At 40.9% G+C, this 21,449-nt stretch overlaps 1 protein-coding gene across 5 annotated transcripts in view; it reads left to right on the top strand.

The window, feature by feature from the left end:
• The window catches only part of GIGYF2 (GRB10 interacting GYF protein 2), a 130,340-nt gene that overhangs the window by 99,537 nt on the left and 9,354 nt on the right, over positions 1-21,449 (top strand). For 3 of the 5 annotated variants that reach the window (XM_079782026.1, XM_079782025.1, XM_079782028.1), the window contains exons 22-29: positions 519-677; positions 1,784-2,020; positions 6,855-6,977; positions 9,925-10,143; positions 10,267-10,472; positions 11,554-11,708; positions 13,175-13,383; positions 16,809-16,956. In XM_079782026.1, coding sequence (XP_079638152.1) covers positions 519-677; positions 1,784-2,020; positions 6,855-6,977; positions 9,925-10,143; positions 10,267-10,472; positions 11,554-11,708; positions 13,175-13,383; positions 16,809-16,956 — 1,456 coding nt within the window. The remainder of the gene's footprint in view (positions 1-518; positions 678-1,783; positions 2,021-6,854; positions 6,978-9,924; positions 10,144-10,266; positions 10,473-11,553; positions 11,709-13,174; positions 13,384-16,808; positions 16,957-21,449) is intronic. The other 2 variants (XM_079782027.1, XM_079782029.1) reach the window with 1 other exon arrangement.

Consider the following 21,449-nt stretch of genomic DNA (forward strand, 5'->3'; position numbering starts at 1 on the left):
AACCCACAACCTTTTTGGTGCATGGGACAGTGCTCCAATCAACTGAACTACCAGGTCAGGGCACAAATTATTTTAATTCTTAATGTATCTTCTTCTCAACTTATATATATATACTGTTTATTCTGCATACTTTTAAAAATATATATATATATATATATATTTTTTTTTTTCAGAGAGGAAGGGAGAGGGAGAGAGAGAAGCATCAATGATGACAGAGAATTATCAATTAGCTGCCTCCTGCGTGCCCCAGATATGTGCCCTGACCAGGAATCGAACCGTGACCTCCTGGTCCATAGGTCAACACTCAACCACTGAGCCACTGTGGCTGGACTATTCTGTATACTTTTTATGTTTTCTATTAACAGAGTCTTTGCAGCATATAGCCTATTCCTTTTCAAATTATGATGTGTAATATATTTATTGAGACCCATAGTTCCTCTCTCTCTCTCTCTCTCTCTCTCTCTCTCTCTCTCTCTCTCTCTCGCACACACACACACATATCTTTCTTGTTACTATAGGAAGAGGCCCTGCGACGCCAGAGGGAGCAAGAGATTGCATTAAGGCGACAGCGAGAAGAGGAAGAAAGGCAGCAGCAGGAAGAAGCTCTTAGGAGACTGGAGGAGAGGAGAAGAGAAGAGGAAGAAAGGCGGAAGCAGGAAGAATTGTTACGCAAGCAGGTGACTGATGGTTTACTCTTCTCATTGCTACTTGAAGCTGGGAATTAGTGATGAAGAAAGTGTTTAGATAGCCTGTCTTTTTCAGGTTGCTGACAATTACCAAAAGAGACCTAACTGGCTCTTCCTATTTTTGTAATAATCGTCCCACATGTAATTATAAAAGCTGAGCTACATATCAGAGAAGCAAAACAAACAAACAAACAAACAAAAAAATAGACCACCAGTGAAGAAATCCAAAGACATACTCTTTAAAAACCAAAAGTGAGATCTGCAAGTTGACAGCTTTTGCCTGAGGGTGTTCCTCAATTCATTCTTTGAAAGTGTACAATTCATTGCTTCTTAATATAGTCCCAAGATTCTGCAACAGTTATCACTAATTCTAGCCCAACCATGTCATTCTGCCATTACCAGCAGCCAGAGGGGTGGAGGGTGGGTCAAGGAGTTTGTCCAAGGAACCTGTGGGCCTGTGGGCCACAATGGGTGAGAGCCAGGGACTGAATGAAGTGCTCTTGTGAAGTTGCTCTGGTTCCAGCCCTTGCTGAGACTTCCTTGGTCATTAACATCCCTGCAAGGTCCTGGCAGCAGTTCCCCTCAGTGTTGGAACAGTTTCCAGGAGACTTTCCTGCAGTTGGCGGTGATCTCTTAGAGATCAGTACTTATCACAAATATTGAAAGTGGCATTCCTTTTATGTAGAACTAGCAAGCCAATGAAAATTTATCCTGTAAGCATTGCTAGGCCTTTGTGGCTACTGTAAATATATTTTAAAAGAGTATTTAGCCCTAGTCGGTTTGGCTCGGTGGATAGAGAGTCGGCCTGTGGACTGAAGGGTCCCAGGTTCGATGCCTCAGGTTGTGGGCACATCCCCAGTAGGGGGTGTGCAGGAGGCAGCTGATCAATGTTTCTCTCTCATCGATGTCTCTAACTCTCTCTCCCTTCCTCTCTGTAAAAAACCAATGAAATAAATTTTTAAAAAAAGAGTATTTAACTCTACCTTATATCATAAATAAAGTTTCTGCCTTTCTCTGTTACTTCAGAAGTGATTCAGATTTTTTAAAAAAACACACCACACAATTAAATTTTATTCTCTTTTATTTTTCCTTGGAAGGAAGAGGAGGCTGCAAAATGGGCCCGGGAAGAAGAAGAAGCCCAGCGTCGATTAGAGGAGAACCGGCTGCGAATGGAAGAGGAGGCAGCCAGACTGCGGCAGGAGGAGGAAGAGCGGAAGAGGAAAGAGATGGAGCTCCAGCGGCACAAGGAGTTGATGCGCCAGCGGCAGCAGCAGCAGGAGGCTCTGCGGAGGCTGCAGCAGCAGCAACAACAGCAGCAGCTGGCGCAGATGAAGGTAAAGCCTGAGCACCGGCCCCGAGGAGTTACTTGCTAAAGTCTTAGGTAGATGCTGGCAGTAAAATAGTGTGCTTTCTTCAATGTTAAATTTACTGCAATGATTTTTTGATCAATAAAACATAATATGATGCATGTACTTTGTGTAGGCCTTTAAACAAGAGAGGAATAAATAAAAGAGGATAGGATATTAGCAGTGATACAGGCAAATTAAAGTTAAATCTTTGGTTCATAATTTTTTTTTAAATTTTTAAAAATTGATTTTAGAGAGGGGAGAGAGAGACATCTATCAGTTGCCTCCCATACATGCCCAGCAGGGAATTGAACCCGCCCCCTTTTGGTGCTCCAGGCGATGCTCCAATCAACTGAGCCACCTGGCCAGGGCATGTGTTTCATAAATTTAATGCAGCTCATTGGAGTGTCTACTGTAGCAGTAAAGCACTGCTGAGGTAAAGGTTAATAAGAGAAGGTACCTGCCCTCACTGAGCTCCCAGCCTTATGTGAACAGGAGATACAAACATTTGGATGTGTAAATAGGAACCATCATACGGACTTGAAAGGCAGCTGACTTGAAGTTATGTATGCAAAGTGTTGTTTTATGAGTATTCAAAGCCTTATTTGAAGTTGTAGAAAGAGAAGACTGAGAGACCAGTAAAGGGAACATGATGGTGGTAGTGAGAATGAATAGGAAGGGCCAGCAGGACAGACTTGTATTAATAGCAATCAGCAAGACTTAGTGACTGTCTGGATCTGAGGGTCAAAGCTGGGGTGGCTGCTAGTTCGTAAGCTTCAGCGACTGGGAAAGCAGTGGAACTATTGATAAAGCTGTAGTGATTGGGAGCAGACAAGCAGATTTATGGCAGGGTCTGCACAACTTCACATGGGGTCTGTAGTTAGTAATAAGGCTCAATGTCCCCTGTCTTCAAGGGGCTTACAGGATAGACATACACAAAGGAAATTAAAATACGTATGGTGAGAGACAAGTGGCCTTAGGCATTACTGTTTTGTGACTGGCTAGAATAGTTAGTGAAGTCCCACTCCCCCAACTATGTGAAGCCTCTGCTGCTGCTCTTCTGGGGCACAGCCCTGGGTGTGCTCACAATCACTCTGGGATAATACTGATTTGAACAGGCCTTTCTTTTGGTTTTCTTTTTCCACATCCAGCTGTTCAGCTCCACTAGTTGCCAGCTTGATTGCTCTATTGTTCTTAAAAGTGCCCTGGGGCACAAGTTGCTTCTTACTGATACAATCAAATTCTGGCTTCTTTGAAGAGCTACTTCCTGAGGTCAATATTTGAAGTTTGTTCTGACCCCAGGATAACTTCTTCAACTCTTTCATTGGTTCTCTGAGACCAAGTAGTGGTAGACAGTTCAGCCTATATCTCCAGTAAATCTGCCCATTTCCTCCCAGTTACCTTTCTCCTTGTCCTTCACTGTTTTTTTTGAAAGTGTTCCTGGCCCAAACTCCTCATTCTCCACGCTGTTGCAAATGAAGTCAGTTCCTTTGGGAAGAGGCCTGGAGCTCTCCATATTCCAGTCTGTTCCTCCCACCTTCACTCCCGAGCAAAATCTCTGAGTCACAGCTCTGGGGCTGGGAACAATGGTGTGCTTTTCTCTGAGTGACACCACTGCTTTAGGAGTTGAGCTCTTGAGCCTCAGGTCTTTTTAGCTTGCCTTTTCTGGTGGCATGGTGGCCTATCCAGTGAGGGCAGTGGCAGTCAGAGCCCTAGTAGTCTCAGTAGTTTTCATTTTACGAGAGGAGGGATAAACATGAAGAGGGAGCCCCCACCTCTCAGCTGTATTGGCCTATAACAGCCTTTGCATCAGGTAGCTGGAGTTAGAATGAGAAGTGCTGATGTGCTTTCCGGGAATCCAGCCAACAGACTGGCAGCTGAGGGGGAGAGGGAGGCCTGTGTCCCTGGCTCCACTCATTTGGAGTGGAGTTTCTCTGACTGAGCTGGGAGTTGGGAGATAGGGGTATTGGTATAAGTACCACAGACTCTGTTCTTAACCAAGTTTTAGCAGCTTTTCTTGAAATGTTTCATTTGCTGTATTTCCTTGGGAGCATTCCCAGAATCTTTAAGTAATTTTGAAAAAATACTTTCCACCATTTTTGCTGAAGAATTGGTTCTACAGAGCTCCTTGTGCTATCATACTAGATGTGGAACACAATCTTTTTTAAAATAAAAAATAGTGTTGAAAATAAGATAGCAATGTCAGGGCAGAAAAAAGTAAATAAAACAAATCGACAAAGGATAGTAGGCATTCAGGGGTTACAAAATGTGCCCAATTCCTTACTATTTGCTGCTGATTTGGAAGAGAATTGTTCTGAGTGGACTGTACAGGATGTTGGTTGAACTGGAAAATGTCCTGAGGCAATGTTGATGGAGTGATGGGATATTATTTCCTATGTACAGATAAGATTTAAGGAAAATGATAGTTATCTGCAGACATTTGTCTGTCATGTGAAAATTTAGATTTGTTCTGCTTTGCTCCAGAGAGCAGACCTGTGAATCACGAGCTAAAAGTACACTGAAGTATATTTTGGCACAGCAGTCGGAAGGATCTCAGAGGTGCCTGAAAGGAAAATAGGCCATGTCAGGAGGTTGTGCATCTCTTCCTGGTGTGGGCCTAGGTTCTGCGGAAGAGGAGGGGAAAGGGGTGAGGGGCTGGTTCCAGGGTACTATGGGGTGACACATCCACTGGAATTTTATTTATTTATTTTTAATATGTTGTTACTGATTTTAGGGAGAGAGGAAGGGAGAGGGAGAGGGAGAGAAACATCAATCGGTTGCCTCCCATATGCATCCCAACCAGGGATTGAACCCACAACCCAGGCATGTGCCCTGATCGGGAATCTAATCTGTGACCTTTCATTGAAGGGTAGGATTTTAGACATTAGTGGTTACTGGCTATTATCTAATTGCAAAAGAATGCAAATTCTCTGGCCTGACCTTTGGCTCTTCTGATTAATCAAGTGTGGGGCCAGGGCATCTACATTTTTACAGGCCTCCCATGTGATGCTACCAGGTTTGAGATCTAATGCCTTATTTGATCTTGATATCACCTTCCAAGTGGGTTATTTCCTATGGAGAAAAAGCATTTGTTTGTGTTCAACTTTGCTTACCTAGTCCACCATCTTTCTCTCTTAGTTTCCCTCTGCACTCCTCCCACACCCCAGGACTGGTGCATTTTTTAGAGAAATGCCCCTACTACCTATCACATTGGCCAAAAGTTGTTACGAATTGACTCATGTTGTTCAGTAGTATTAACCTTTTGCACTCGGATGTCGAGTGTGACTCGACACAGCATCGGTAGCAGCTCTTTTTATACTCTTTGAATGTATCAATAATTTGAAATATAAAAAAATCCAAATAAATAAGTTTGTATGAAAAGAAACTCCAGTTTTTTATTCTACTACCGCGCTTTGTAAAATCTGGGGTATTTAAAAAATTAAATCCCGAGTGGAATAAAGGAATCGAGAAAAAAGCAAGCGAGTGCAAAGGGTTAAGGCTATTCATTTGGAGAGCTCTTTGGTAATATCAATGACAATTGTAACTGTTTATACCCTTATCCTATAAGCTCCGATTTTAGAGATTTCTGCTATGGAGCCATTGTTTGGGGGGCTTTGGGGCATTTTGTTCGTTTTTATCCATGTTCACGTATTATTTTTATTAAATGTTTTAAGTCTGATTATATTTGTATTTTATTTTTAAGATCCATAAGATGTCTCACAATTTGAATGCATAATTTTATCGCCTAGGACCGTGGTCGGCAAACTGCAGCTCGCGAGCCACATGTGGCTCTTTGGCCCCTTGAGTGTGGCTCTTCCACAAAATACCACGGCCTGGGCGAGTCTGTTTTGAAGAAGTGGCGTTAGAAGAAGTTTAAAAAATTTGGCTCTCAAAAGAAATTTCAGTCGTTGTACTGTTGATATTTGGCTCTGTTAACTAATGAGTTTGCCGACCACTGGCCTAGGAGACCAAGGGATTCTCTTAGAATAATCAGGCTTTTTTTCTTTTTTAATCTTCACTTGAGAACATGCTTAGAGAGAGGAAGGAGGAGACAGAGAGACAGAGACAGACTTCGATGTGAGAGAGAAACATTGATCGGTTGCCTTCTGTACACTCCCGGAGTGGGGATCAAACCTGCTATCCAGGTATGTGCCCTGACGGGAATCAAACTGTCAACCTTTCGGTGCATGGGACGACACTCAACCAATTGAACCACTCTGGCTCGGCAATAATCAGGCTTTTGAGAATGCTAAGGTATTTAGAACCCAGATATTTACACTCTATTTTAGTCCATAATTTTAAGGGATAGGAACATAGAGTTACTGATTAAAAGCTGCTTAGTGCTCAGGACTAGAAGCTACAGTTTGGTTAATGGTGACTTTCATAAAAGACTGAAAACTATGCCTGGTGTCTTCCATTAGCTGCCCACTTCAGCTCTCCCTGCAGAAATCTGTCCTTAACCCTTTCACTGGAAAGTCTCACATCATGCACTAATTGCCTCCTGGGATTAAAAATTTAGTGTTAACTTTGTTTCCCTCTATGTCTTATGTCTGTATATTGCTGTATATGTCAATGCTAGATATAACAAATTGGCAACCCCCAAATAGAGCAAACAAACTGTATTGCATATATTTTAAGTTGTTTTGAAATAACCTTAGGTTTGGAGTAGTGACAGAAAATTTAAGTAAAAGAAACCAACTTGGAGAATAGTGTGTAAAAGTATTGCACAGGGTGTCTGAATGTTCTGCTTGTACACGATACATTACTGCCTGTTTCCTGTCCACATTTCCTCATGCACTATTCTGCTTTCCTTTTCTGTTAGCTTCCCTCTTCTTCAACATGGGGCCAGCAGTCTAATACAACAGCATGTCAGTCCCAGGCAACACTGTCATTGGCTGAAATCCAAAAACTGGAAGAGGAACGAGAACGGCAACTTCGGGAAGAGGTAAATTTCAAAAGTAAATGTGGTCCAGTCCAACAGTGTTACAGAATAGCTAGTGTGCATTCTGAGTTAGTGGTTAGTGCAGATAATTATTATTGTCATACTAGAGGCCTGGTGCACGAAATTCATGCATGGGGGGGGGTCCCCTCAGCCCAGCCTGCACCTCTCCAATCCGGGACCCCTCAGGGGATGTCCAACTGCTGGTTTAGGCCCGATCCTGGGGATTGGGCCTAAACCGGCAGTCGGACATTCCTCTCACAATCCTGGATCGCTGGTTCCTAATCGCTCACCTGCCTGCCTCCCTGGTCGCCCCCAACTGCACCACCACCCCACCCACCCCCCCTGCCGACCTGGTCACCCCTAACCACCCCCTCTCTCCCCCCCCCCTCCCCCCCACTGGCCTGGTTGCCTCTTACTGCCCCTCCTGCTGGCCTGGTTACCCCCAACTGCGCCTCCCCCCCCCCCGCCCCCCGCCAGCCTAGTCGCCACTCACGGCCCTGCCCACCGGCCTGGTCGTCCCACGCAGCCTGCTTGTTCATTCGTTTGGTTGTCCCTCACTAACCCTCCTGCTGGCCTGGTTGTAGGCAGCCATTTTGTAAAGGCGTGAGGGTTAATTTGCATATTACCTCTTTATTATATAGGATTGCTGTGTGTGAATTGCATGTTGATTATTAAACTCCTTAGCTTACAATTTGGTCATTCTAGCAAATAAGGATCTAATAAGAATAACTAAGATTGGATAACATAAATATCCAGTTATCTTAATTATTTTAATGTAGTTCTTGAGAGAATAACTCATGGTGTTGCAGAATTGTGAGTTCTATGCAGATTTCCATTTGTAAATTTGAATTTTAGAATGCAGAATACATTCTTCTATAGGGTGTTGGGTTTTTGACTTTCCTAGAAAACCATAAAATATGCCAATATGAGAAATTAAGTCTCTGCTTGTAAGTCTGTATCCCGTAGTAGTTGTAAGTTGATATCTTTAGGATAGTAAGGATACAAAAGAATGAAAGAAGAAATGGAGGGGAGGGATACAGTTCTTTATATAAGAGAAAATGAATAAGTAAAATGGTTTGGTTCAATATGCCATATATTCATCCATCCCTCCCATATTTGCTAGTACCCTACTCGGTTATAGTTAGAGTGGGAATATAGCTGAATCCAAAACAGGCAAAATTCTAATATATTTTTATTGATTTCAAAGAAGGAGAGAGAGAGAGAGAGAGAGAGAGAGAGAGAGAGAGAGAGAGAGAAACATCAATGATGAGAGAGAATCATTGATCAGCTGCCTCCTGCATGCCCTCTACTGGGGATTGAGCCACAACCCAGGCATGTGCTCTTGACCAGAATCGAACCCGGGACCCTTCAGGCTGCAGGCCGATGCTCTATCCACTGAGCCAAACAGGGTAGGGCCAAAATTCTCTGCTTTTATAAAGCTTACCCTCTAATTGAGAGGAGATGACAATTAAAGTTGTTAGTGGTAGTGCTTGGTTGTCTAATTTTAGCTAGTGCAATCTGGGAAGGCCTCTGAAAAGGTAGCATAAAGTACAGAATCTTAAAGTGTGTATGTGGATATGATTGGAGGCAAAGTAGTCAATTTGTTACAATGCAAGCTGTCATTTTAGAGCTGGATTGTGTCGTTCACTGAAGGTCATGGTTGCACAAAGAAAAGTGAGAGTTGTCTACATATTCACCATGTAGTGTGCTTGACCTCATCAAATGGGTTAAAATGTTTCATCTTTAAAATTACCTTATTACCTTATTTCCCACCCTCTTCAAATAGAGAAAGACTGAACTTACCCTGAAATCATTTCTTTTTTAAAAAGCTTTTATTAACAGCCTTAGCAGGTTTGGCTCAGTGGATAGAGAGTTGGCCTGCGGATTGAAGGATGCCAGGTTTGATTCTGGCCAAGGGCACATGCCTGGGTTGCAGGCTTGATCCCTAGTGTGGGGTGTGCAGGAGGCAGCCAATCAGTGATTCTCCCTCATCATTAATGTTTCTATCTATCTCTTCCTCTCCTCTCCTCTCTGAAATCAATAAAAAATAAATAAAATTTTAAAGAACTTATCAACAAACGGATACATAGCAGAGTATATCATCATCTTTCAAGGCTAGAAATCGTTCCATAATTTGGTCTCTGCTGAATGAAAAATAATAGTAGTTAGAGAATCACAGGTCTTAGTCATCTTTTTGTCACAAGTTAGGCATTGCCTCATTTATATATTTTTTGAACCATAAATTTTCATTTACTCTAAAAGATATGACATGCTCCTCAATAGATATTTCTCATGTAGGGTGGCCTAAGATAATTTTATTGTACTTTTTCCTGGGAGGTAGCCTTTTCAGGACCCTCCAACTTATTCAAATCTGGATGCTCAGGGCTTGATGCGCAGCTATTCTGTTTTTCTTTTCTTTCTTTTTAAAATTGATTTTAGAGATGAAGGGAGAAGGAGAGAGAGCTGCCCAATTGAGTCTCACTACTGCTTTTTATAGACCTTCAGCCAGTCTTCCTCTGTTTGAGATATCAATGCCTCATTTCTGAGCTTCCTTTACTTAATTTTCAACCTTTTGAGTCTTTTACATTGGCTATCATTGTTTATCTGCTTTCCAGCTTTTTAATTGATTCTGTTCTCTTTGTCCTTATGGCTTGTACTTTAAAAAATTTTTTTTCTGTCATTTTGGTAGGGCTTAGGAAGTAAGCATGTATTTCATTTCTATGCTTAACCAGAAGCCCTACTTAATTTTTAAGAAGTAATTCTGCATTTGATCTTATTTCCTCTTAGTAGCTTTAGCAGTCTATGTATTTATTTGCAGCAAAGGAGTTAACCCAGTCAGGTGTTTAATTTGGTATGACTACTATATATTTGTACTCCAGTTAGTATACTGGGCATATGTAACTATTATTTTTGAAACTGGAATCTTGAGCTGGCTTCCATTTCTGTGCAGCAGCAGAGGCGCCAGCAGAGGGAGCTGATGAAGGCTCTGCAGCAACAACAACAGCAGCAGCAGCAGCAGCAGCAGAAACTCTCAGGCTGGGGGAATGTCAGCAAACCCGCAGGCACCGCCAAGTCGCTCCTAGAGATACAACAGGAGGAAGCCAGGCAAATGCAGAAGCAACAGCAGCAGCAGCAGCACCAGCAACCAAACAGAGCCCGGAATAGTACGGTGGGTTCATTTTCCTGAGCAATCATTCTGAGGATGGTTGTTCTCTTTTCTGGCTTTTTTGTACTCTCTTTTTATCTTTTTAATATTGTTAACTGTAATCACTTGTCTCTTTTTCTTTAACAGCATTCCAACCTGCACACCAGCATTGGGAACTCTGTTTGGGGCTCTATAAATACCGGTCCCCCCAACCAGTGGGCATCTGACCTAGTTAGTAGTATCTGGAGTAATGCTGACACTAAAAACTCCAACATGGGATTCTGGGATGATGCAGTGAAAGAGGTGGGACCTAGGAACTCAACAAATAAAAATAAAAACAACGCCAGTCTCAGGTAGGGCTCAAAATGATCAAACCTATGCTCCTTTATGGGTTGGGGGAAGGGACGCTTGGGAATTGGGATATTGGGTGGGCAGAGAAAGGTAGTTATTTAGTTTCTGCTTATTTTCATCTGTGTGTAAGCACATGAGGTCATAGTTTGGTGACCTAGGGGCTCCTACTGCTGGACCCTTAGTCCATTGCCTGTCACATGCTAACCACTTAATAAATATTAGGTATAGTATATTTTTGTTGTTGTTGAACATTTTTCCAAGATATTCTCTAGATCTTAACATTTTTTCCTAAATATATATTTTTAAGTTACTTATACTAAAATAAGTATAATAAACTCTTCTGTAATGACCTTAAACCTGTTTATTTTTTATGATGTTAGTTACCTTTCACCTTCATCTTTCTTTCCTCAATATACAGTGTTGTTGAAAGAGCATGGGTTTTAGTGTTAAGTGAAACATGAACTGAAATCCCAGCACTATCACTTATTAGCTGTGTGACCTTGAGCCTCAGTTCCCTCATCTGTAAAATGAAGATAAGAATAACTTCATGGGTATAGTTGTAAAGATTAAATGAATACATGTGAAGTAGTTAGTAAGGTGCCTGGCACATAGCAGCTACTTAATAAATGGTAGTGTTGTCAGATTGTTTCTTCTCAATTGAGGGCATAATAAATTATGAATAGGATGCTAAATATCTGCCAGTTCATAGAGGACAGTGTTTTTAGGCCTTTGTGTGCAATATCTTTATTCCCTTCGATAACCAAAGAGATACTAGTATCATTTTACAGATGAGAAAACTGAGGCTTAGCAAAATTTTAAAAAATTAACAAAGCACACATAGGAAGAATTGAATCATTTCTCTGAAAAGAAGCCCTGTATTCACAAACTAGAATGTATTTGCTGAGACTAGATTTTAAAGGGCTATTGAGCAAACCCCAAATCCAAATATTTGAGTTTTTGGAGCCAAGCATTAGATTATTGGATAGCCATCCAGTGTTGCCAAAACATTATTTATGGTGTTGTAGTATAATCGTATAGTAATAGTTTCTGGGAATATAATATTGCCCTATTGTTTTGCTTTAGTAAATCTGTAGGTGTGTCTAACCGGCAGAATAAGAAAGTAGAAGAAGAAGAAAAGTTGCTGAAGCTCTTTCAGGGAGTAAATAAAGCCCAAGATGGATTTACGCAATGGTGTGAACAGATGCTTCATGCCCTTAATACGGCAAATAACTTGGATGGTAAGAATTGTGGAGGGAAACCTAGCATGTGGGGTGGCAGAGCAGGACCCACAAAGAAGTTGGCAAACTGGAATGATCTAATGGAGGTCAAGTCCTGCACCTCCCATAAAAACTTGGCTCTTTAATCATATATAACTTGTGACAGAAGCCCTGTAATACTGTGCTCAAATTATCAGAGGTTGCCAAAAAGTAAATGCTATCTCTGGCTGTCTTATAATGTATAAGACAGAGGTGGTCATAGTTCCTTACTGATCCTTTTATGAAGGACAGTGCCAAGTATGAAGGAAGGTAACTGCCGTAGTGGGGACAAAGGTCAACCTGGGCAAGAAGAGGTTGAGGTGATATATGAGATCTTCCCTTCCTGCCTTGGGGGTGGGATGGGAATTGTGTGACAGAGTAAGTAGACTTAATTTTGTATAGCATAAAACTAGGACCAGTATGTGGACGTGAAAAGGTTTCAGGACAATTTGAAGAAAAACTTGCTAATTGTTAGCTGTCACAAAGAGAACTTTCTGCCTTAGGTAGAAGTGAGTCACTCCCTCACCCACAAATGTTTGAACAGAGACTGGTCAGCTTGGTGTTGGGAATTCCCATAGCTAATAGACCATGTTGAACCAGTCCACCTCTAATGTGTTTTATCTAAAACCAAGGATCTTTAAAAACATAGCAATAAAGGGATTGAATGGGTCTTTGCAACATTGTAATAATATCTAATGTTCTAAAAGAGCCAGAAAAAACAATAGTAAATAATAGTAATGGCTACCATCTATTAAGCACCTACGATGTGCTAGGCACTCTCTCAGGGTTAACGTACGTTATCCCAATTATTTAATTTTTGCAGCAATTTTATAAGCTACCTTTACAATGTAAATGATGTTACCTACATTTTATAAATTAGGAAACGGAGGCTCAGAATGGTTAAGGCACTCAGCAAGGTCACACAGCCAGCAAGTTCCCTAGTCAGTTTTAAACCCATGTCTGTGTAACTCTGGCACTTGTGATTTTCTCCTACACTACACTGCTTGATTTCTCTCTAAACATATGACATCTCAGTGATGTGAAAGAAGGGGATGGCTATATCTTTAGTATCTATCAAGGTGTCTGGTATACATCATGGCACTTATAAGTATTATTTGATTTTTTTTAAAGTGAATACCCAGATGACTTCAGTCTTAGGCAAGCAGTTGTTTCAATTGACATAATGTTTAGTAAAACTAAGCATGTGTGATATGTCTTTATTTGACTCTAGTCCATTTCAGATAATTTGAGATAATGCAACGATAGTGTTTTTTTTTTTTAATTTCTAAAGTAGATTAAGGACTATTTAATACAATAGCTATGTACCTTTTAAGTTTCCATCATCAATGTCTGTATTGAATTGACAGTATATTAAAAACTGAAGCTGATTTTTTGTTATGTGATATTTCATTATTATTCTTTACCTCTTTTCCCCTTTCATGTTGCAGTTCCCACATTTGTTTCTTTCCTGAAAGAAGTAGAATCTCCTTATGAGGTCCATGATTATATTAAGGCCTATTTAGGAGACACATCTGAGGCCAAGGAGTTTGCCAAGCAGTTCCTCGAGCGTCGTGCCAAACAGAAAGCCAGCCAGCGGCAGCAGCAGCAGCAGCAGCAGCAGCAGCCGCAGCCGCAGCCACAGCCGCAGCCGCAGCAGGTAGGAGGCGGCAGGGATTGCAGCCCTGTGCCTGAGCATTTATTCCTACCTTGAAATTCTGAGCAGCCAGAAAGATGAAAAGTAAAACAAGGATACCATTTTTGTATGTCAAATGATCAAAGCTGTAGTAGATGTGATATTTTTAAATTACATATCCAGAGATCTTGATGAATTTCTCAAATAGCAAATATAACTGTTCATTTGCTGTTAGGCACACTACCAGCCCCATTATTATTAGTTCATATACGTGCCTCAGTCAAATTGCAAATTTCAACTTGTCACAGACCCATAAATTTGGTTTAGAACAGTTAAAACCTACAAATGTTAAATCTCCAGTGCTCAGAAACCATTTAACCCAGTACTGACAATTTCCTATGTTTTTGGTGGGGATGTTAAAGGTACAGTCAGTTCTTGCTATTCATAGTAGTGTGTTCTGTGAAGTTGCTGCCAAGACTGAATTAGTGAATACTGAATCATTGTTCCTAGGGGAAATAAAAGGTTAGCTTTTTGCGAACCTCTGGTCACAACATTTTTGTCGGCTGATCAGTATGTAACCTTATTTTATGTGAGTTTCTGTTTCAAGATGCTTTATTTAATACCAGAGGCCCATTGCAGGAAGATTCCTGTAATAGGGCTTCCTGCAGCGGTCTGCTTCCCTCCCTTCTCCCCCGCCCCGCCTGCTTCCCTCCCTTCTCCGCCGTCCCGCTTGCTTGCTTCTCTGCAGCTTCACTCCCTTTTGCAGCGCTTGTCTTCCTTCTACACTGTACAGTCTTCGCTCTGTGCCTGGATATGCAAATTAACCACATCTAGGTTGGTTTAATTTGCATACTCGCTCCTGATTGGCTGGTGGGCGTGGCTTGTGGGTGTAGTGGAGGTACGGTCAATTTGCATGTTTCTCTTTTATTAGATAGGATAAAGGGGTGGGCAAAAGTAGGTTTACAGTTGTGATTGTGAAATAGGTTATTCTTGTATTCTTATTAATTTTTGTATTATTTGTAAAACTTTTGCCTACCCCTTTATTGTTGATTCCTTAATATTGAACTCACAGCCAGCACACTCTAACTCATGCCTGAATGAAGCTTACCTAACACATATATTTCCTATAAGGCACATAACAGACTCCTTGTGCTTAGGAACACTAGACAGCACTTAACACTTGGGGGCTATTTTAAACAATAAAATCACCAACAAAAAAAGGACAAAAATGTGGAAAACATGACACTAAATAGGCTAAAAAAGATGCTTGTTTACAGTATGAGAGCTGAGATAAGAAGGCAGAGTATTGCTCTGATCTACCTCAACTGCAAATGTGTGCCTCGAGCAACTCAGACTTTTCACTGCTCTGGACATGTACATGTCCAGAATGACCAAAAAAGCACTGCTGGTATTGATCTGAGGGTTACAAATAAATTACAATGAGTACAGTAGTCCCCCCTTATCCATGGGGGACATGTTGTAAGACCCTCAGTGGATGCCTGAAATTGTGGGTAGTACTGAACCCTATATATACTATGTTTTTTCCTGTACATACATACTTATGATGAAGTTTAATTTATAAATTAGGCACAATAAATGATTAACAACAATACTAAACAATTATAACAATATACTGTAATAGAAGTTAGGTGAATGTGGTGTCATTAGCTCTCTGATAACAGGCCCGATACCAAGGTAGCTACTAAATGTCTAATGGGCAGGTAGCAAGTACACAGACAGCATGGAGATGCTGGACAAAGGGATGATTCATGTCCAGGGTGGCACTGAGTGGGTGGTGCAAAATTTCATCATGCTACTCAGAACAGTGCACAATTTAAAACTCATGAATTGTTTATTTTTGGAATTTTCCATTTCATATTTTTGGACTATGATTGACTGCTGAAACCAAGGAAGACAAAACCGTGGATAAGGGCGGACTATTGTAGTGAATTTATAAATGTGGAATCCATGAATAATGAGGATTGGTTGTATAAGTTTTTTGAAAGACTAACTGGCATAATTAAGGGAGAGGCTTTAGAATATTCATATTCTTTAATCACATAATTCTTTTACTAGAGATAATGTTTGTTTTATAGGTCACTTCTGGGAACATGTAAGATACAGTGAAATCCATTTGAGGGCTAAAAGGGATCAACTGAAGGAAAAGTGAAAAGATGTAAATATGAACAGCACTAGGAAAAGTATTTTGAGGAATTACAAGAGAAGACATTCTATAGCAATGCAGAAGGTCCTTTGCATTTGTGAAGTGGCTGACTCTGCTGAAGTAGGAAGGCAAACGTCTAGGGCAAGTGCATCCAGGCTCATCCTTCCACAGGGCTTTCTCCACCCTTCCTGCCTTCAGCTAGCTCACTAAATCTTTAAGTGTTTTTTGTTTGTTTGTTTTGTTAATTCTCACCTGAGGACATTTTTTCCATTGAGTTTTAGGGAGAGAGAAAGAGAGAGAGATTGGTTGACGTGAGAGAGACACATCAATTGGCTGCCTCCTGCACACGCCCCCATAGAGCCTGGACTGAACCTGCAATCCAGGTGTATGCCCTTAACTGGGAGACTCTTCGGTGTGCAGGCCAATGCTCTAAGCCAGGGGTCCTCAAACTTTTTAAACAGGGGGCCAGTTCACTGTCCCTCAGACCATTGGAGGGCCGGACTATAGTTTAAAAAAAACCATGAACAAATTCCTATGCACACTGCACATATCTTATTTTGAAGTAAAAAAACAAAATGGCAAAAACACCTGCATGTGGCCTGCAGGCCATAGTTTGAGGACGCCTGCTCTAAGCACTAAGCCACATGAGCCAGGGCTTGATCCCAGTTTTGAATAAATTGCTCTAATAAGTGCAACAAGTAAGTGTGAATTATCTGGTAGATCATTTCATAGTTGAACCAGTTGGTAGAAGTATGAATAATGTTTTAAGACTAGACCCATTCTGGGATTGTCAATAGGAATAAAGTACAGGGCATTTACTTTATTTGATATGATGGTACCAGTTCGTTTGCAGCCTGTTCTCTCTGTCTAGGGGCCCAGAGAACAAAGGAACCTTCCACTTTGGGTATGTGAGGCATGTAAATTGCCATAGTCAGAGGTCTGCTGGTGATTGTATCTGCTGTATATTGAATTTCCTAGTGGATTGTACAGACTCCATGCAGACCTGAGAGGTTTTGACCGCTGTGCGGTCATAGCAGGGTGATACCTGGAGTTACCAAGATAGGCTTTGTGGAGGCATAGCACTTAAATGGGATGTCCAAATCTAAATGAAGGAGAAGGGTGGCTCAGTGGACTACTCGGGGGTTTATAATTACCAGAATCTGTGGTAGACTTTTTGTTTGAAACTCATAGTTGATAAGGTGAGGGAGGGCAATCAACCATTCTCAGAGGGTGGGCCAAGCCTACATGCACTGTGTAATTTCACTTGTACCATCTTGTTTCACAGGACTCCGTGTGGGGGATGAACCACAGTGCACTCCATTCAGTATTTCAGACCAATCAAAGCAACAACCAACAATCCAATTTTGAGGCCGTACAGAGTGGCAAGAAGAAGAAAAAACAGAAGATGGTTCGAGCAGATCCCAGTTTATTAGGTGAGCACAGGTCTTAAGTCTCGGCTGGGCATTGGGGGAATAGCAGGCTAGAGCAGTCCCATGGTAGGATTTTTTTCAGGAAGGGAAATAATTCTTCTACCAAATTAATTCTTTTAACCAGTTCAAAATAAGTAGTAAGTATTTACTGGGTGTCTCAACGCAAGAGCCGTGCCTCATGTGCTATAGGGACTAGATTGTATGGTGCTTTATACTTTAAAGCCTGTTTCATATTTAATATTAATTTCCCTAGAAGGCCTTTTCATTTATTTGGAAATAATGATAATGGAGAATAGTAAAAGTTATTTACAAACTTAAATGCTGATGTGTGTGGAAACTGACCATAAATCCAATCAGGTGTTCAGAGAAAAGAGCCAGTGTTTGTTGATCATGTGTATCATGTGATTCTCAGAATGATTGCTTTATGAGGTGATGTTCATTTTCCCATTGAGAAAACCCCAGCCTAGAGGATTCAGAACATTTTCCAGTCACCCAGCTGTCAGCATGGCCTGGGATTGCAGAGCAGGCCTGTTTTCTTTCCACTCTTCTGTGTTACCAACAGCTGTTCTTGTCCTGTAATGAGGATCAGTGTCTTCACACGAGGCAGCTTCATGGAAAAGGTGACACCTGAATTGGGGCTTTGAAAGACTAGCAGGAAGGATGGGGACTGTTGTTTCTGGAGTAATAAACAGCATAGGCAAAGCTGATGGGCTGCTAGTGTTCCTTAAATTGGCCTAACAACCTACATACAAGGATAAAATTATTATTCATTTATGAATGTAAAATTGGCTATTATAAATCACGCTGTCTGGAATAGAATTGTGTGGGATGTTGGCTTGGTTAAGAGGCTGCAATATAGACCAGGTGAGTAGGGTTTTGGAATGGGAGATGGATTTGAGGAATTTTAAGGATCTCAAACTTTAAAGAAATTGTGTGAGAGGCAGCCTCTTATTCTGAACCTAAGAGAATGTGGGCTTTAGAGCTAGGAATCCTAGGGGATAGAATTGGCTGGATAAAAAGACTGGAAAGGTTTGGCAGCAGGAAGGATAGTGTTGGCTTTTGCTAAAATGATAAGCAAGCACTGTGAAGTGGAGAGAGCTATAGGGGAAATGATAGGGCATTTAAGTGTTGGATGAGTTGAGTGGGAAATGGCTGTGAGACTCCAGTGGAGAGACCCGCATGAGAGAGCGAATAGCACAGCAAGAGGGAAGTTACAACCCCACTCTGCCTTGAACAGAATCCACTTTCCTCCAGAAGTTTCCCGCCCTCGAGAAAGCAAATGTTAGTAACAAAAACTAAACTTTGAGCATTGCCATTTGGAGCTAATACCTGAACGCTGGCTTTGGGAGCATGGAGATCTGGTGAAATTCTGTTCTTTCTGCCTGTCTTGTAAGTTTATGTTAAGGATAAATAGAATAGTCCAAAATTTTATCTAGTTGACAGAAATAGATGAATATAAATTTAAAAGTGTTTCTAAAAGTCTGGTTGTGGGTTCTAGCTCAGAATCCCATGCTACTTAGCTGTGGCACTTAAAGGCTAGGCTGTCAGGAAAAAGATTCCTTTGAAAATGAGGCTTAAATATTGCGTTGTTTGATCTGACCCCATCTCCTATTACAGATGTAAGAAAAAAACGGGACTTAAAATCTCCCTTTAGGGCAGTGGTTCCCAACCTTTCTAATGCCGCAACCCTTTAATACAGTTCCTCATGTTGTGGTGACCCCCAATCATAAAATTATTTTCGTTGCTACTTCATAACTATAATTTTGCTACTGTTAATGAATCGTAATGTAAATATCTGTGTTTTCCGATGGTCTTAGGTGACCCTGCTAGCGGGGTCTTTGAGAACCACAGGTTGAGAACCGCTAGCAGGGTCGCCTAAGACCGTCGGAAAACACAGATATTTACATTACAATTCATAACAGTAGCAAAATTACAGTTATGAAGTATCAACGAAAATAATTTTATGGTTGGGGGTCACCACAACATGAGGAACTGTATTAAAAGGGTCGCGGCATTAGAAAGGTTGAGAACCACTGCTTTAGGGGAATGAGCGGTCATTTTAGAAATAGAGTTTAAGGAATCTGTATATCTTAAAGGGGAAGAAAAAAAATCAAAGTATTAAGGAAACTCACTTGGGTAGTCTCTTAGGCCATTTTATGAAAATTTCTGTTCAACTGGACCTCCTTCTGGAAATTCTTTTGATAATTACTAATTTCTGCCCTTTACCTACTCACTTTCACATATTATTGTTTTAATTTATATATGCCTTATTGACTTACAGATTAAGAAAATTAATAAATATCCACCAGTTACAAGTTTCCCACCACAGAGTAGGAAACAGGCTTTAATTTGCTTCAAAAGTATCCATTGAAAAAGTAGATGAGAAGAGAGCCATGCTTCTAAAACAAACCATCAGAAGGGGCTCAGGCTCATTTTAATGTCTTCCATTGTCTACCGGCTGGCACTGTGAGCCAGCATCCTGTACGTAGATATGACAAATACAGTTGACCCTTGAATAACATGGGTTAGGGTCGTAGACCTTCTACACAATCACATGTCTGAGTATAATTTTTGACTTCCCCAAAACTTAACTTCATTCGTCCCTTGCATCTGTGGGGGATTGGTTCCAGGACTGGTGCGGATACCAAAAGCTGAGGATTCTCAAGTTCCTTATATAAAATGCCGTAGAACAATGTATATAGTCTGCCCTCTGCATCCACTGATTCCCAGTTTCTAGTCAAAAATACTGTTTTCCATCGAGGTTGGCTGAATTCATAGATGCAAAATCCTGGGATACGAAGGGCCAACTGCATACTTATTGAAAAAAAATCCACCTATATATGTAAGTGAACCCGTGCAATTCAAACACACACAGTTACACTCTCCTTATAAAAACAGGCTCTCAACTCAGCTGATGTGGCTCAGTGGTTGAATGTTCAACTTATGAACCAGGAGGTCATGGTTTGATTTGTGGTCAGGTCATATGCCTGGGTTGCGGGTGCGATCCCCTGTGTGGGGGTGTGCAGGAGACAGCCAGTCAGTGATTCTCTCTCATCATTGATGTTTCTATCTCTCTCCCTCTCTCTTCCTCTCTGGAATCAATAAAAATATGTTTTAAAAATAAAATAAAAACAGGCTCTCAAACCTTAAAGAAATTGTGAGTGAGAGGCAGCCTGTTGTTCTGAACCTAAAGGAATGTGTCTTTAGAGCTAGGCATCCTGGGCTTAAATCCTCGTTTGCATTTCCTTGGGTGTCCTGGTGTTCCAGAGCTTTCCTTTTTATCAAAAGGGGAAAGTGTCCACCTTACTGGTTTTCTATGGCAAGTAAATGAGACCATGTCTGCAAAAAGCCTCGTTATCAGAATATTATGGCAATAAATAAATAACTTTTTTTGCCCCAGGCTTCTTTTCCTTCCTGTCTTTTTATGGTTAAAAAATAATTTAGTTTGTGTTATTACCTTTTCACTTTTATTGCCTGTAGTTCATTATTATTTTTATCACATTTCATCTGTTCTTGAGATATATGTGACATCAAAGAAAAACCTGCTTCAGAGTAGATTAATAGCTCATTTCATAGACTTGTTTGGTGTTTAGGTGTTTATACTTACCTAATTAAACTGTTATTTAAAAATACAAACACTAAGCCTTTCATTATTTTTAAGGGAGAAAGTCTTGTGGGCTGTGGGAACACAGGTGATGGGTAGAGCTCAGGTTGGGGTTTGGAGTCCTTAGCTCTCCCAGACTCAGACCTATAAGCCGCTTGTACCGCAGCTTCCCTGGTTAATAAACAGACGTGCTTATGTTTTCAATTCATGATATTTTTGAGTCAAGAATGTAATATAATTAAGCTGTTTTTATTATGTAGAGAATTTTTGGTTTATTATTGGTACCTTTAAAAAATGTATTTGTTTGAAAACTTGAACATTAGGAATAAAAAGAAGGAGGCAGAAAACTCAAATAATATTAACAGAACTGCTTTTAGACTGGAGAGCATGGCTTGTTTACTTTTTGATACTCAAATAGCAGTTAAACAGTTTGGGATTTCATTTAGGGTGGTTGAACTGAAAGCTTTTTGGGAGTCACTCCTTCCAAAGAGGCCCTGTAAATAACTCTATTTATCAACCTCTGATTATGGAGTTTATGGGAAAATTACATACATGTGGCTGGTGGCATTAGGTTTTCAAATGTCAGTAGTGTTTATGAGTACTGCTTGCTGCCTTCAGTGCTAGTACTGTTATTCTATTTTTGTTGTTATTGTTGTTGCTAATCCTCACCCAAGGATATTTTTTCCATTTTTTAGAGAGAGTGGAAAGGAGGGTGAGAGATAGAAACATTGATATGAGAGAAACACATTGATTGGTTGCCTCCTGCACTCGCCCCAACTCAGGCCAGGGATTGAGCCTGCAACCAAGGTATGTGCCCTTGACCAGAATCGAACCTGGGACCCTTCAGTCCACAGGTCAACACTCTGTCTGTCCACTGAGCCAAACAGGCTAG

Source organism: Cnephaeus nilssonii (genome assembly GCF_951640355.1).
Source record: "Cnephaeus nilssonii genome assembly, chromosome: 10".
NCBI lineage: Eukaryota > Metazoa > Chordata > Mammalia > Chiroptera > Vespertilionidae > Cnephaeus > Cnephaeus nilssonii.